At 54.7% G+C, this 13,978-nt stretch overlaps 1 protein-coding gene and 1 non-coding gene across 2 annotated transcripts; both read left to right on the top strand.

Annotated features, from left to right (window-relative positions):
* The first annotated feature begins 353 nt into the window (after nucleotides 1–353).
* PRRC2A (proline rich coiled-coil 2A) lies at nucleotides 354–13,826 on the top strand. Its single transcript, XM_065886347.1, has 30 exons — nucleotides 354–506; nucleotides 1,037–1,214; nucleotides 1,577–1,676; nucleotides 1,771–1,843; nucleotides 2,182–2,325; nucleotides 2,471–2,622; nucleotides 2,818–2,897; nucleotides 3,047–3,189; nucleotides 3,877–3,967; nucleotides 4,080–4,296; nucleotides 4,713–5,187; nucleotides 5,665–5,855; nucleotides 6,081–6,375; nucleotides 6,749–6,959; nucleotides 7,159–9,024; nucleotides 9,530–9,801; nucleotides 10,000–10,130; nucleotides 10,366–10,495; nucleotides 10,603–10,688; nucleotides 10,885–11,118; nucleotides 11,265–11,405; nucleotides 11,513–11,584; nucleotides 11,703–11,870; nucleotides 12,070–12,152; nucleotides 12,336–12,546; nucleotides 12,644–12,742; nucleotides 12,879–13,091; nucleotides 13,205–13,299; nucleotides 13,410–13,500; nucleotides 13,620–13,826. The coding sequence occupies exons 1-30, from the start codon at nucleotides 395–397 to the stop codon at nucleotides 13,758–13,760; spliced, it is 6,495 nt and encodes a 2,164-aa protein (XP_065742419.1). The 5' UTR covers nucleotides 354–394; the 3' UTR covers nucleotides 13,761–13,826.
* On the top strand, nucleotides 689–819 carry LOC136130100 (small nucleolar RNA SNORA38). Its single transcript, XR_010656300.1, has one exon. It is a non-coding gene; the product is annotated as a small nucleolar RNA SNORA38 (small nucleolar RNA).
* Nucleotides 13,827–13,978: the final 152 nt, after the last annotated feature.

Below are 13,978 nucleotides of genomic sequence, written 5' to 3'. Positions count from 1 at the left end.
TTGTGGGCATAACGAAGAGGCTGCTACACTTTATATAGACTGGTACAAAGGGAAGAGTGTTTGTATTAGGAAGATACTGGATTTTTATTTGGGTTTCCTTAGCAAGAGGTGTCTGAGGGAAAGAGGGAACATGGCATTTGGGCTCCGTGGGGAGCTAAGTAGATAATGGTTGCTTAAAGCGACTGGGGTGTTTGAATAGGCTGGAGGGAGAGACACTAGAGGGCCACATATCTGGGCCCCTGATGAGAATAAAAGGGTGCCTACGAGTCTAAGCTTCTGTTGGAGTCTCTAAATGGAGCAGAGACTGAAACACTTGGTATCTGGCCCACAGGCTCCGGCACGTTTTGGGGGAGGTGCCTGCAGGACCCAACGTACTCAATGAGCTTCCAGCGCAATGTCCGATCGCTCGGGGCCGACTGCCAAGGGGAAGGATGGAAAAAAGTATTCCTCGCTCAACCTGTTTGATACATATAAGGGCAAGTCCTTAGAGATCCAGAAACCCGCTGGTGAGGGTCCTGCAATGATGTTCCTAATTATAGGAGGCTGGGCATGAATGGGGCACATATTTCAGAGCTCTTCGAAGGGAAACAACTATGGTACATACATCCAAAGGTTAGAGAAACACTAGAGACGTTCTAATTTTATCTTGGCTCTCATGGGGATGTTGTGCTTTGGGTGAACACCAGTACCCTCCTACAAAGGCGTGTCTGTGGTTTCCCGTCTTTGGACACGTAAGAATTGGAGGCAAAGAAATGTGGACTTGGAGAAGTCTGGGGCCAGCTTGCTCCCTGCAGGCTCAAGATCAACCATCCCACATAGAAGTATTGAATGTAAAGCATCTCAGCCTTCTTTCCTGATAGAATTTCAGAGGTTGCCTAGGGCAAAGGGAGGGAAGGTTTCTAGGAGAAGTTTGGTTTCTAGGAGAAGTTTGGTTTCTAAGAGAAGATATTGAGGATGTCTAAATGGGACCTAGGGTAGGATGCTGTTAGATCTCTTATATAAAGCATTTTTCACTCTCTTTCCACCTTTTCTCCAGTTGCCCCTCGCCATGGCCTGCAGAGTCTCGGGAAAGTTGCCATTGCTCGGCGTATGCCACCCCCAGCCAACCTTCCAAGCCTGAAAGCCGAGAACAAAGGCAATGACCCCAACGTCTCACTAGTGCCGAAAGACGGAACAGGATGGGCAAGCAAACAGGAGCAGTCCGACCCCAAGAGGTAGACAGAGACCTGGGAGACTTAGAATTATGAATATTTTAACTTTGAACTTCAGGATGAATGGGGGCTTGGTCTAGCCTGGCCACATGAGAGTCAGAGACAAACAGGGAAGACCCTATCCTGCCTATTGTAGGACTCCTGTTAGATGAATGATGAATGGTACCTTTAGCTTTCTGTCAGATGTAAAGAAAGCTTGAAGAATAAAGGACAGCCTATGCAGGGTGACGAGCTTATGGTATTTTGCCCTAATACTTGTTAAAAGTAGGGAGTAGACCTGGGTTCAGTTCCTGTCCTCCACCAGTTGGAGAAGCAGTGGAGCTGGAGCCATCTCAGACTCTAACCTCATCCTACCATCCCCTCAGTTCCGATGCCTCAACCGCTCAGCCGCCGGAATCGCAGCCACTGCCGGCTTCACAGACGCCTGCCTCCAACCAACCGAAACGACCCCCAGCAGCCCCCGAGGTATCTGAAGAACTGGATGTTATTTAAGGGGCAGGGGCAAGAATGGCTTGTAGCTTCTCATCCACGTCACCATTTATTATCTCTGCTTCCCCAGAACACTCCTTCGGTTCCAAGCGGGGTAAAGTCCTGGGCACAAGCCAGTGTCACCCATGGAGCACATGGAGATGGTGAGTGCAGGGCTGTTTGGGGAGGTCTCTTTGGGCACCATAGTAGGCAGGAGTCCTGCACTGTACCTCCACTGTACCTCCTCATTCCTCTTTGGCTAAATTTTGGATCCCATATTCAGTTTCATGGGATACACATGAGCAAGTTTGTCTCAGAATTAACTGAAGGTGAGGAGGATGTCCCAAAACTGACCTTTTTTCTTGGGGAATGAACATGTAGTACGTAGGGGGTGAGTTTGGAGGCAGAACCGGATCTGCCACCTATCAGACCCTTCCACTCTCATGGTGCGTCCTCAGTAAATGTACTTGTGTCTCATACTTTTGCACCTCAACACCAACAGGTGGAAGGGCATCAAGCCTACTGTCACGATTCTCTCGAGAGGAATTTCCGACCCTGCAGGCGGCTGGCGACCAGGACAAGGCTGCCAAGGAAAGGGAGTCTGCCGAACAGTCGTCTGGGCCCGGACCAAGCCTCCGCCCCCAAAGTGAGTGGCCGCCATTAGTGAGTGAATGAGTGGTTACCTTTTGGCCAGGACATTACCTTATTCCGTCTCAGGGTTAGGTGCTAGCTTATTCATCTTTCTCCCCATCATTTTCAGCTATGTTCTCTGTGCCTTTTCCAAAATACAGATTCTACAACTTGGAGGGACGGAGGTGGGCGTGGCCCTGATGAGCTGGAGGGCCCGGACTCCAAACTTCATCACGGCCATGATCCCCGGGGTGGGCTGCAGCCTGCAGGCCCAGCCCAGTTCCCTCCCTACCGCGGAATGATGCCGCCTTTCGTGAGTTTGGATATCTTGTTTTGGATTGGTTGTGCTGGAAGTTAGAGAGTTAGGAATTAGGGCTTAGTCTTTGGAGGGGACACATGGAAAGCAGGGGCCTGTGACATACAGTGAGGGTGGGAGGATAATAGGTTTAGGGAGCTGGTAGGCTATTTGACTGTCCCTCTGAGCAGCTACTATTGGGCCCTTTTGCAGATGTATCCCCCATATCTCCCGTTCCCTCCGCCCTATGGACCCCAGGGGCCTTACCGATACCCCACTCCTGATGGGCCCGGGTGAGTAATCTAGGTCTGGGTTTGTGGTTGGGGACAGGGGAAGCCTATTGGGGAGGAGATGGTTTTCTAGCCAGGAGGCTCAGTCTCGTATGTGATTATACAACATGCCATCTTTTAACCTCTTCTCCCCTTTGCTTTTTCATACACAGCCGTTTCCCCCGTGTGGCAGGCCCCCGAGGTTCAGGGCCACCAATGCGCCTCGTAGAACCTGTGGGTCGGCCTTCCATTCTTAAAGAAGATAATCTCAAGGAGTTTGATCAGTTGGACCAGGAGAATGATGATGGTTGGGCAGGTGAGTGGATACTAAGGACCAAGTATTTTTGTTTTGGTTTGGTTTTGGTTTGGGGTTTTTTTGTTTGTTTTGGTTTTTGGTTTGGTTTGGTTTTGGGCTGCACTACACAAGTTATGAGATCTTAATTCCCCTACCAGGGATTGAACCCAGGCCCTCGGCAGTGAAAGTGTGGAATCCTAACCACTGGACCGCCAGGGAATTCCCAAGTACTTTAGTTTTAAAAAGCAAAATCTGATGAGGAAAAAACGGGTTATACAGGACTTCTCTGGTAGTCCAGTGATTAAGACTTCACCTTCCAGTGCAGGGGGTGCAGGTTCGATCCCTGGTCGGGGAGCTAAGATCCCACATGCCTCGCGGCCAAAAACCAAAACATAAGACAGAAGCAATACTGTAACAAATTCAATAAAGACTTTAAAAATGGTCCACGTCATAAAAAAAAATCTTAAAAAACGGGTTGTGTGGGAGAAAAGCAGACACTGAAAGGTAGGGGAGATACGTGGAAGAAAGCCAAGTTCTGGTAGAGAACTAAGAGGAGTGAGAATGAGAGTCATGGTGGGGATCTGGATGTCATTGGGAGGAGGGCAGTTGGCATTAGTAGTACATCCTATCACGTAGTTCCTGTGTTCCAGAAAATATGAGATTGGAGAGCAGGATGCTTGGGTTACCACTCTTCACTATTCTCCTCAGGGGCCCACGAGGAGGTCGACTACACTGAGAAGCTCAAGTTCAGCGATGAGGAAGACGGGCGAGACTCCGATGAGGAGGGAGCTGAGGGCCAGTGAGTTTGGGCCCTCTGGGGAGAGGAGGGGGCTCCGTTTCTCTCATGGTAATATACTCTTAAAGGAGTTGGGTTGCAGCTGATTTTAATTCCACTGTTGGTCTGCTCACAGCAAGGAGTCCCAGTCAGCTGCTGGTGAGGAACGGCCCCCTGAAGCAGATGGCAAAAAGGGCAACTCCCCCGGCAGCGAACCACCCCCTCCCAAGACGGCCTGGGCAGAGACCTCTCGGCCTCCAGAGACAGAGCCGGGGCCTCCTGCCCCAAAGCCTCCCCCACCCCCACCTCACCGGGGCCCCACCGGGAACTGGGGCCCCCCTGGGGACTACCCAGTGAGTGTCTACAATGAGGGGTTGAGAGGGTCAGTTGTGGGAGATTAGTTTCAGCTGAGTAATTGAAGCAGTAGTAATAAGAGGAAGCTGGAGGGAGGACCGAAAATGGGCTGCAGGAAATGTAGAGCTGTGGAGCATCTCTGGAAAGGTTTGGAAAATCGTCGGTGTTAGGCGAGTCTGGGTGAAAAGAGAAACTGGGATGCCAGTTAGGAAAAACAAGGAGACCTGGATGTTTGGGTCTCTGAAAGAGAGGAAACAAGACTAGGATCATGAGTTTGTCCCTACCCTGAGAGGCCATCAGCCCCTAGGCCTGGTCTTTGCACCTGCAGCTAGAGACAGTTGATCAGTCTGTGAAAGCGATCATAAGAAACATAATGACTGATACCTCTGGCCCTGCTGGGTCTGCCCACTGACAGGATCGCGGGGGCCCTCCCTGCAAGCCCCCAGCACCCGAAGATGAGGATGAGGCTTGGCGGCAGCGGCGAAAGCAGTCTTCATCTGAAATCTCCCTGGCTGTGGAGCGAGCCCGGCGACGGCGAGAGGAGGAGGAACGGCGCATGCAGGAGGAACGCAGGGCAGCCTGTGCCGAGAAACTCAAGCGACTCGATGAGAAGTTTGGGGCACCTGACAAGCGGCTCAAATCGGAACCTGCTGTACCACCTGCTGCCCCTTCTGCCCCCGCTCCACCACCTGCGTCCCCCAAAGAACTCCCCGCACCTCCAGCTCCTCCACCGGCACCAGTCCCGGCACCTGAAAAAGAACCAGAAGAGCCGGCACAGGCCCCTCCTGCCCAGTCCACCCCCACTCCAGGTGTGGCTCCAGCTCCCACCGTGGTGAGTGGTGGTGGCAGCACCAGTAGCACCAGCAGTGGCAGCTTCGAAGCCAGCCCAGGTATGGAGATGGTGATGGGTACTACCAGGTGCCAGATCTCTTATCTGCTTGGGGTTGAGGGTGTAGGTGGTAAGGATGTGAGTAAAGGAAATAGAAGGCAGTTGTTTTGGTTTATTGGACCATCGGTGGTAGGTGGTAGGAGCGAGCGAGAAGGGTCTTTTCACTTGTATGGACATCCTAGGGGGAAAGGTTTTGTTACTTGAATTTCTGAATAAGTAGTGACCTGAAACCACTTCCCATAGGCCTAGAGTGGAGCAAGGCTGAAGAAAGTGTCTGTTACTTTTGATGGTCTCATGGGAAGTTAATGCCACCACCGTTGGCTTTTGAGAGACCACGAAGTGTTTTCATGGGTTTTAAATGGGATGGTCTTAACCTTTAGTGGGGGAGCTAGAGGTGAGAGCTGAAATTATGGGGGTGTTCATGGAATATCTGTCAGGGGACTAGACCACTTTGATGAGTATCTTTTCTTTCATGCAGTGGAACCCCAGCTACCCTCAAAAGAGGGTCCTGAACCACCAGAAGAGGTTCCTTCTCCTGCCACACCTCCAGCCCCAAAGGTGGAGCCCAAGGGTGATGGTGTTGGTCCTACCCGGCAGCCCCCCAGCCAAGGCTTGGGCTACCCCAAGTATCAGAAATCATTGCCTCCTCGTTTCCAGCGGCAGCAGCAGGTGAAACTAAGTTACTTCCCCTCTTAAAGGCTGCTTTTTTTGGATTTATCCTATCCATGAGTTACTTTCTGGGACTCTCTACCATTTCTCTTTCCTTTGTGTCACCCTAGTTTCCATCTAGTCGAGGTATTTGTTGCACTTGCCGGTTTTTGTTTTTTGTTTTGTTCGTTTTTTTTTTGTTTGGGGCCTTTGACGCCTCTCTCATCCCCTTTTGTCTTTCCCCAGGAGCAGCTCTTGAAGCAGCAACAGCAGCAGTGGCAGCAGCATCAACAGGGCTCCACCCCACCTGCCCCAGTGCCCCCATCACCACCACAGCCTGTTACCATGGGGGCTGTGCCAGCTCCACAGGCTCCGCCACCACCCCCCAAGGCCCTGTACCCAGGTGCTCTGGGCCGGCCCCCACCCATGCCCCCTATGAACTTTGATCCCCGCTGGATGATGATTCCTCCTTATGTGGACCCCCGGCTCCTTCAGGGCCGGCCCCCTCTGGACTTCTATCCTCCTGGTGTGCATCCCTCTGGTAAGGGGCCACAGAAGAGGGAGGGGATGGTGGACCCCTTAGTCCTAGGAAGTGGGTATCAGCATCTTGCTATGGGGATGAAGGGCCACCAATTAAGAGGGGAGCCTAGCACTGCTGAGATACCTCTTTGTTGCAGAAATGAAACAGTGGTCCTTCTTTAACGGGATTTCCCTGGGTGGGGGGATTAATTGGATTCATCTGTAGGGAAGCTTAGTGGGTAACTGTGTTTCAGGAGCGTGGGCAAGGCCCAGGAGAAGGAGGTGCCGACACTGACTGGGCTGACATGGAGGATTAACTGGGGAGATGCTTTTTGGGCTGGAGGGTTTGTAACATAAAAAAGGGTGGTCTTTCTCATACTATTTTGTTTCCTCAGGCCTAGTTCCCCGGGAGCGCTCAGACAGTGGAGGCTCAAGCTCAGAGCCATTTGAGCGCCACGCACCCCCACTCTTGCGGGATCGCGGCACCCCACCAGTGGATCCAAAGTTGGCCTGGGTAGGAGATGTCTTCACCACCACACCTGCTGACCCCCGCCCACTTACCTCACCACTGCGCCAGGCTGCTGACGAGGATGAGAAGGGGATGAGGTGAGTCTGAGTAGAGAAATGGGTGGGTTTCCAGTGAAAATATCTAGGCTAGGAGAAAAGGTACTTTGGGTTATCGGTGAAGTGATAGGGTTAACGTGAAAGGAGTGTGGGTTATAATAAAGTGTTCTCTCTCCCCATCTAGTTGGTTTTCCTCGTCTTAAGATACTTAATTTCCATTCTTTTCTGTCTCCCTCTTCAGGAGCGAGACCCCTCCAGTACCTCCCCCACCACCCTATCTGGCCAGTTATCCGGGCTTTCCTGAGAATGGAGCCCCTGGGCCCCCAATCCCTCGCTTCCCTCTGGAGGAGCCAGCTCCCCCAGGGCCCCGTCCACTCCCCTGGCCCCCAGGCAATGATGAGGCAGCCAAGATACAAGCTCCACCACCCAAAAAGGAAACCCCCAAGGAGGAGACTCCACAGCTGACCGGGCCAGAAGCAGGTCGAAAGCCTGCCCGTGGAATTGGAGGCCAAGGCCCCCCGCCACCTCGCAGAGAGAGCCGCACTGAGACCCGCTGGGGCCCTCGTCCAGGCAGCAGTCGTCGTGGAATCCCTCCAGAGGAGCCAGGGGCCCCTCCCCGCCGCGCTGGGCCTATCAAGAAACCCCCCCTGCCTGCAAAAGTCGAAGATCTGCCCCCCAAGCCCCTCGAACAGGGGGATGAAACCCCCAAGCTTCCAAAGCCAGACCCGTTGAAGACGGCAAAGGGGAAGATAGGTGGCCCCAAGGAGACCCCACCCAGTGGGACTCTTTCCCCTGCCCCAAGGCTTCGGAGGGACTATTCCTATGAGAGAGTGGGTCCTACCTCTTGCCGGGGTCGGGGCCGAGGGGAGTATTTTGCCAGAGGGAGGGGTTTTCGGGGCACCTATGGGGGACGGGGGCGGGGAGCCCGAAGCCGAGAGTTCCGTAGTTACCGGGAATTCCGAGGAGATGATGGGCGTGGAGGTGGGGCAGGGGGACCAAACCATCCTCCTGCTCCCCGAGGCCGCACTGCCAGCGAGACACGGAGTGAGGGTTCAGAGTATGAAGAAATCCCCAAGCGGCGCCGGCAGCGGGGTTCAGAGACAGGCAGCGAGACCCATGAGAGTGATCTGGCCCCCTCGGACAAGGAGGCCCCGACACCCAAGGAAGGAGTACTTACACAGGTCCCTCTTGCTCCCCCACCATCAGGAGCACCCCCTTCACCAGCCCCAGCCCGCTTTTCCACTGCCCGAGGTGGACGAGTCTTCACTCCCAGAGGAGTGCCATCACGCCGGGGTCGAGGGGGAGGGCGGCCCCCTCCCCCCATTTGCCCAGGCTGGAGCCCCCCAACCAAGTCTCTGGCTCCAAAGAAGCCTCCAACAGGTCCTTTGCCTCCAAGTAAGGAACCTTTGAAAGAGAAGCTGATCCCAGGGCCCTTGTCCCCCATGGCCCGAGGAGGCAGCAGTGGAGGCAGCAACATAGGCATGGGTGTGGAAGACGGAGAGCGGCCCAGAAGGAGGCGACATGGGAGGGCTCAGCAACAGGACAAACCGCCTCGTTTCCGGAGACTGAAACAGGAACGGGAGAACGCTGCCAGGGGCGCTGAGGGCAAGTCCTCTTCCCTTGCCCTTCCAGTCTCCACTCCTGGACCGGAGGAGGCCCTCACAACGGTAGCAGTGCCCCCACCACCTCGCCGGGCAGCTGCTAAATCTCCCGATCTGTCAAACCAGAACTCAGACCAAGCCAATGAGGAATGGGAGACTGCCTCAGAGAGCAGTGACTTTGCCAGTGAGCGCCGGGGGGACAAGGAGGCTCCGCCAGCAGCACTGCTAACCCCCAAAGCTGTGGGGACTCCCGGAGGCAGTGGAGGTGGAGCTGGACCAGGCATTTCAGCCATGTCCCGTGGAGAGCTGAGCCAGAGAGCCAAAGATTTGAGCAAGCGGAGCTTCTCGAGTCAGCGGCCAGGCATGGAAAGGCAGAACCGGCGCCCAGGCCCAAGCAGCAAGTCTGGCAGTGGTGGCGGCAGCAGCGGAGGTGGCGGGGGTCCTGGAGGGAGGACCGGCCCAGGGCGAGGGGACAAGAGGAGCTGGCCCTCTCCCAAGAACCGAAGGTGGGTACAGACAGGTGATTAAGTTTATTCTTAGGGTTAGAAAGTTGGGGGAGGGGAGAAAACCTGGGGGAAAGGTGTGGTTGGGTGCTGTGGAGTGTGAGATCAGAGGGCGCAGGGCACACTCTTAGGCACACTAGGTTATCCATGTCTAGGTAAAGTAGCTGGAAAGCAGTTGACAGCGTTGGGAACACCCATATTCCTTGCTTTCCCCTTGATCTTTACAAGTAGAATTCCTTGGAAGTGCTCAGAAATGGGGAATTCCATGGCTGTCCAGTGGTTAGGACTCGGCGCTTTCACTGCTGGAGCCTGGGTTCGATCCCTGGCTGGGGAGCCGAGAATCCCATAAGCCGCACGGTGTGGGGGTGGTGGGGGAAAGTGCTCAGAAACACCTGGATTTTAGCGCAGAGGACTGGTTGGTTGAAGGTGGAGAGGTAGAAGAGATTTGACTTGTAGGGAAGATGTAACAATTCTGTGCATACTGGAACAGATGCTCTGTTTTCTTCAGCCGTCCTCCAGAGGAGCGTTCCCCAGGGCTCCCTCTGCCTCCCCCACCCCCCAGCAGTTCTGCTGTCTTCCGCCTGGACCAAGTTATCCACAGCAACCCTGCTGGCATCCAACAGGCTCTGGCCCAGCTCAGCAGCCGCCAAGGAAGTGCAGCTGCACCAGGGGGCCACCCAAGGCCCAAGCCTGGGCCTCCCCAAACCCCCCAAGGCCCTTCCCCTCGGCCCCCAACCCGGTATGACCCTCAGAGGGCCAACAACAATGACGTCAATTCGGGTAAGCTGGAGGGGCTGAGGGTGCAAATGTCTCCATCCCCAGAGAAGGCCAGGTGCTGAAGGGGGAGGAATCTGGCCTGGGAGCCCTGATGCTGGGTGTCTGCACTGAGGGTGGAAGGGTTGGGAGGTGGAGTACAGAGGGAAAAGCTTGGTTCAGTGATAGAGCAAGACATGCTGACGGATTTCCCCTTTTCCCCAGACCCCCACTTGGAGGAGCCAGGGCCGATGGTCAGGGGGGTGGGCGGGACTCCCCGGGACTCTGCCGGGGTTAATCCCTTCCCCCCCAAACGGCGAGAGCGGCCTCCCAGAAAACCGGAGCTGCTGCAGGAGGTGAGGGATGGGGCTTGAGGTGATGTTTCACTGCTCTCACTTTCAAAGGTTTTCACTTACGTTTTCTTCACTCTTCCTATTTCTGTCATTGTGTTTTCACGTCAAATTCTCAGCTTTAGTCGCTGTTTATCTCCCACGTCTCCCTTTTTCCCCACAACTGGGGCACTCTGTCTTAGGTGCTTACATTCCCAGTTCCCACCTCATTCATGTTTTGCTTCTGGTCTCTCACCTTTAGGAATCTTTGCCACCTTCTCATAGCTCTGGATTCTTGGGCCCCAAACCCGAGGGCCCAGGCCCTCAGGGAGAGTCCAGAGATGCAGGAACAGAGGCCCTGACCCCTCACCTCTGGGATCGTATACATACTGGTGAGTTAAGCTGAGCAGAAGGAAAGGACTGTGTTAAAGGGCTTAGAGGGCGAGGCGCGCCGCAGAGCCATCTTCTCTCACTCCTGTTGTGTTGGTGCTCCTCCCAGCCACTAGCCGGAAGAGTTACCAGCCTGGCTCCATGGAGCCTTGGATGGAACCCCTGAGTCCTTTTGAGGATGTGGCTGGCACAGAGGTAAGTGAGGGTGGGAAGGAGTGTCTGAGCTGGGATCTTATTGAACACTGGTCATACTTCCCCACCTATGCTGGGGTGTGTATGGGGCTGTGGCATCACGTAGCTGCCTACTTTCTGTAGTTTGTCTGTGTGTGTACCACAGTCAGGTATTGGGGTGCTTTCTACTCTGACCTAACTCCTTCTCCACTCCTCTCAGATGAGTCAGTCTGACAGTGGGGTGGACCTGAGTGGGGATTCTCAGGTGTCATCAGGTCCCTGCAGCCAGCGAAGTTCCCCTGATGGAGGACTCAAGGGGGCAGCAGAGGGGCCCCCCAAGCGGTCTGGAGGCCCCTCCCCCCTGAATGCTGTTCCTGGTGAGGGTCCACCTGGCTCTGAACCCTCTGAACCTCCTAGGAGACGGCCACCTGCCCCCCACGATGGGGACAGAAAGGTAAACGACCAAGAAAGGATCAGAAGAATGTTTCTGGGACTTTGACTTTGGCCTTACCTTTGCCTCCCCTTTCCTCTGCCTGTGTGTGCTGATTGGGGCTTCCTTTTCCTTTCCCCAATCCTACTTCACTGTGTTGCCCTACCCAGGAGCTGCCCCGGGAGCAGCCTCTGCCCCCTGGGCCCATTGGCACAGAACGATTGCAGCGTACAGACCGAGGCCCAGAGCCTGGCTCCCTCCGGCCATCCCATCGACCTGGTCCTCCAGTCCAGTTTGGTACCAGTGACAAGGTCTGTGTAGGCTAGATCTGGGTGTCTTGGGTTGGGTGGACTAGAAGTGGGATGTGGAGGACACATGTCTGAATCATGGGACAATCTCTCCTGCCTCATGATCACAGGACTCGGACTTGTGCCTAGTGGTGGGAGACAGTTTAAAAGCAGAGAAGGAGCTAACGGTATCAGTCACTGAGGTAAGTGGGAGAGTGAGGTTTTGGGGAAAGACCTTAGACTTCTAGAGAAGACGTCTGGGAGTGACTTGGGCATCCAGGTTGCCCAGATAGCCCCCTTGAAAAGGCTTGTCCTTCCCAGGCCATTCCCATAGCCCGAGACTGGGAGCTGCTCCCCAGTGCTTCTGCCTCAGCTGAGCCACAATCCAAGAACCTGGGTTCTGGGCACTGTGGCCCAGAGACCAGCTCCTCAGGCCAACGCTTGTACCCTGAGGTCTTCTACGGCAGCCCTGGGCCTCCCAGTTCTCAGGTAGGTCCTACTTCCTATCCCAAGACTCCTTTCTGCCCCTTTCTGTAGTCTCCTAATATCAAACCTTTCCAATTTGTAGTTTTTAACACTTTTTTTTTTGTCATTTCATTTTTTTCCCTGCTTTTGCTGTAGTGGGTGGGGTGAGTGAGCTTTTCTTGACCAGGAAAACTGGAGCTATTCCATACTTGCTCTCCTGCAGGTTTCAGGGGGAGCCATAGACTCTCAGCTACATCCCAACAATGGAGGTTTCCGCCCTGGGACACCCTCATTGCACCCTTACAGGTAAGACTAGATCTCTGTGGATCTCAGAAGGAAATGGAACTGTGTTTCAGGGGAAGAAGGAAGGGGAATACATTTCTAGGGTACCTGGCGGCTAGTGGACTTAACAGTACTGCTCAGACTAAAGGAGTAAATGACTTCGGCTTCCTGATGCCTTTCCTCCCCCTTGCCCCAATTTCTTTTCAGATCACAGCCCCTGTACCTCCCCCCAGGCCCAGCCCCACCCTCGGCACTGCTCTCTGGGGTAGCTGTCAAGGGCCAGTTTCTGGATTTCTCCCCACTGCAAGCAGCAGAGCTGGGGAAGTTGCCAGCTGGAGGAGTTCTCTACCCTCCACCTTCCTTCCTCTACTCTCCAGCTTTCTGCCCCAGCCCTTTGCCAGACCCACCCTTGCTTCAGGTAAGAAGAGGTGGGGGTGTGCTGGGCTTAGGGAGTTAGGGGTGGGGTGAAGAATGCTTTTGGGGGAGTTGACTTATTCCTCCCTGTTCCCCAACAGGTGCGACAGGATCTGCCATCCCCTTCAGATTTTTATTCTCCTCCTCTGCAACCTGGTGGCCAAAGTGGCTTCCTCCCCTCAGGGGCCCCTGCCCAGCAGGTACCTTTTATCTTCCCAGTTCCCTTTTGTTCTGTTCTCCAACTTCTAGCTTTTTTTGTTACCTGTTTGGACTCTCTCCATGGTTTTCTGACATTCCTCCCTGCCCCCACACTCACTCCCATGTTTCTCGTTACAGGTGCTTCTACCCATGGTGGACTCTCAGCTGCCTGTGGTGAACTTCGGCTCCCTGCCACCAGCGCCGCCTCCTGCCCCACCCCCCCTTTCTCTGTTACCTGTGGGCCCTGCTCTGCAGCCCCCCAGCCTGGCTGTGCGGCCCCCACCTGCTCCTGCTACTCGGGTGCTGCCTTCACCTGCCAGGCCCTTTGGCCCTAGCTTGGGTCGAGCAGAGGTAAGGTACAGGAACTGAAGTGCTAGGGAACCCCAAGAGTTAGGGGTAGGGATTTAGCATCTCGAGATAAAAGCGTTGAGAGGCAGGATGCTGATGAATTTTTTGTCCTTCAGCTGCACCCAGTAGAACTAAAGCCGTTCCATGATTATCGAAAACTGAACAGCAACCTTGGGGGACCTGGGTCATCACGTACTCCTCCAGCTGGAAGGCAAGAGAAGGGAATGGGGATGCAGACTGCCTATCCATCCCCAAGGACTTACTTTCTTTGGGGACCAGGGGCAGGACTTAAGGTTGCCTCAAATGCCATTCCTCCTTCAGGTCTTTCTCTGGCCTCAACTCCCGTCTCAAGGCCCCACCTTCCACCTACAGTGGAGTCTTCCGCACCCAGCGCATCGACCTCTACCAACAGGTGAAGGAGAAACCCCTGTGGTCTCAAGTCTTAATTTAAAAGTCACCACCTGAGTTCCTGTCCTTTCATCCCTGACCTCCCTGTTTGACTTAACTCTTCCACATGTACCTGTCCCCCAGGCCTCCCCACCAGATGCCCTGTGCTGGACGCCGAAGCCTTGGGAGCGGACGGGGGCACCTTCTCGAGAAGGGCCACCCCGAAGGGCAGAGGAGCCTGGGCCCCGAGGGGACAAGGAGCCTGGATTGCCCCCACCCCGCTGAGGGAGTGCCCTTTGCCCCCCCCTCCCCCGGGGCTTGTATATAGATTATAAATATATAAGGGGGAAAGGGGTGGGTGGGGAGGGGTTGTGGGGCTGGGGCCTCGCTTCCCCTCCTCTCCCCTCCCCTGGTCCCCTATCCCTGGGGCCGTTTGTTAAAAAAGAATAATAAAAGGATTAAAAAAATATTTCCAAAATGATTTTGGGGATGGGTCAGTTGTT

Source organism: Phocoena phocoena, chromosome 10, assembly GCF_963924675.1.
Source record: "Phocoena phocoena chromosome 10, mPhoPho1.1, whole genome shotgun sequence".
NCBI classification, from domain to species: domain Eukaryota; kingdom Metazoa; phylum Chordata; class Mammalia; order Artiodactyla; family Phocoenidae; genus Phocoena; species Phocoena phocoena.
This window is presented reverse-complemented; position numbering and strand designations above follow the sequence as displayed.

Excerpts from the sequence above, each read along its gene's own strand:
- PRRC2A (XM_065886347.1), top strand. The coding sequence starts at position 395 with ATGTCCGATCGCTCGGGGCCGACTGCCAAGGGGAAGGATGGAAAAAAG. Across the intron at positions 9,025-9,529 it reads CCCTCTCCCAAGAACCGAAG|CCGTCCTCCAGAGGAGCGTT; the intron begins GTGGGTACAGAC and ends TGTTTTCTTCAG. Across the intron at positions 10,496-10,602 it reads CTGGGATCGTATACATACTG|CCACTAGCCGGAAGAGTTAC; the intron begins GTGAGTTAAGCT and ends TGCTCCTCCCAG.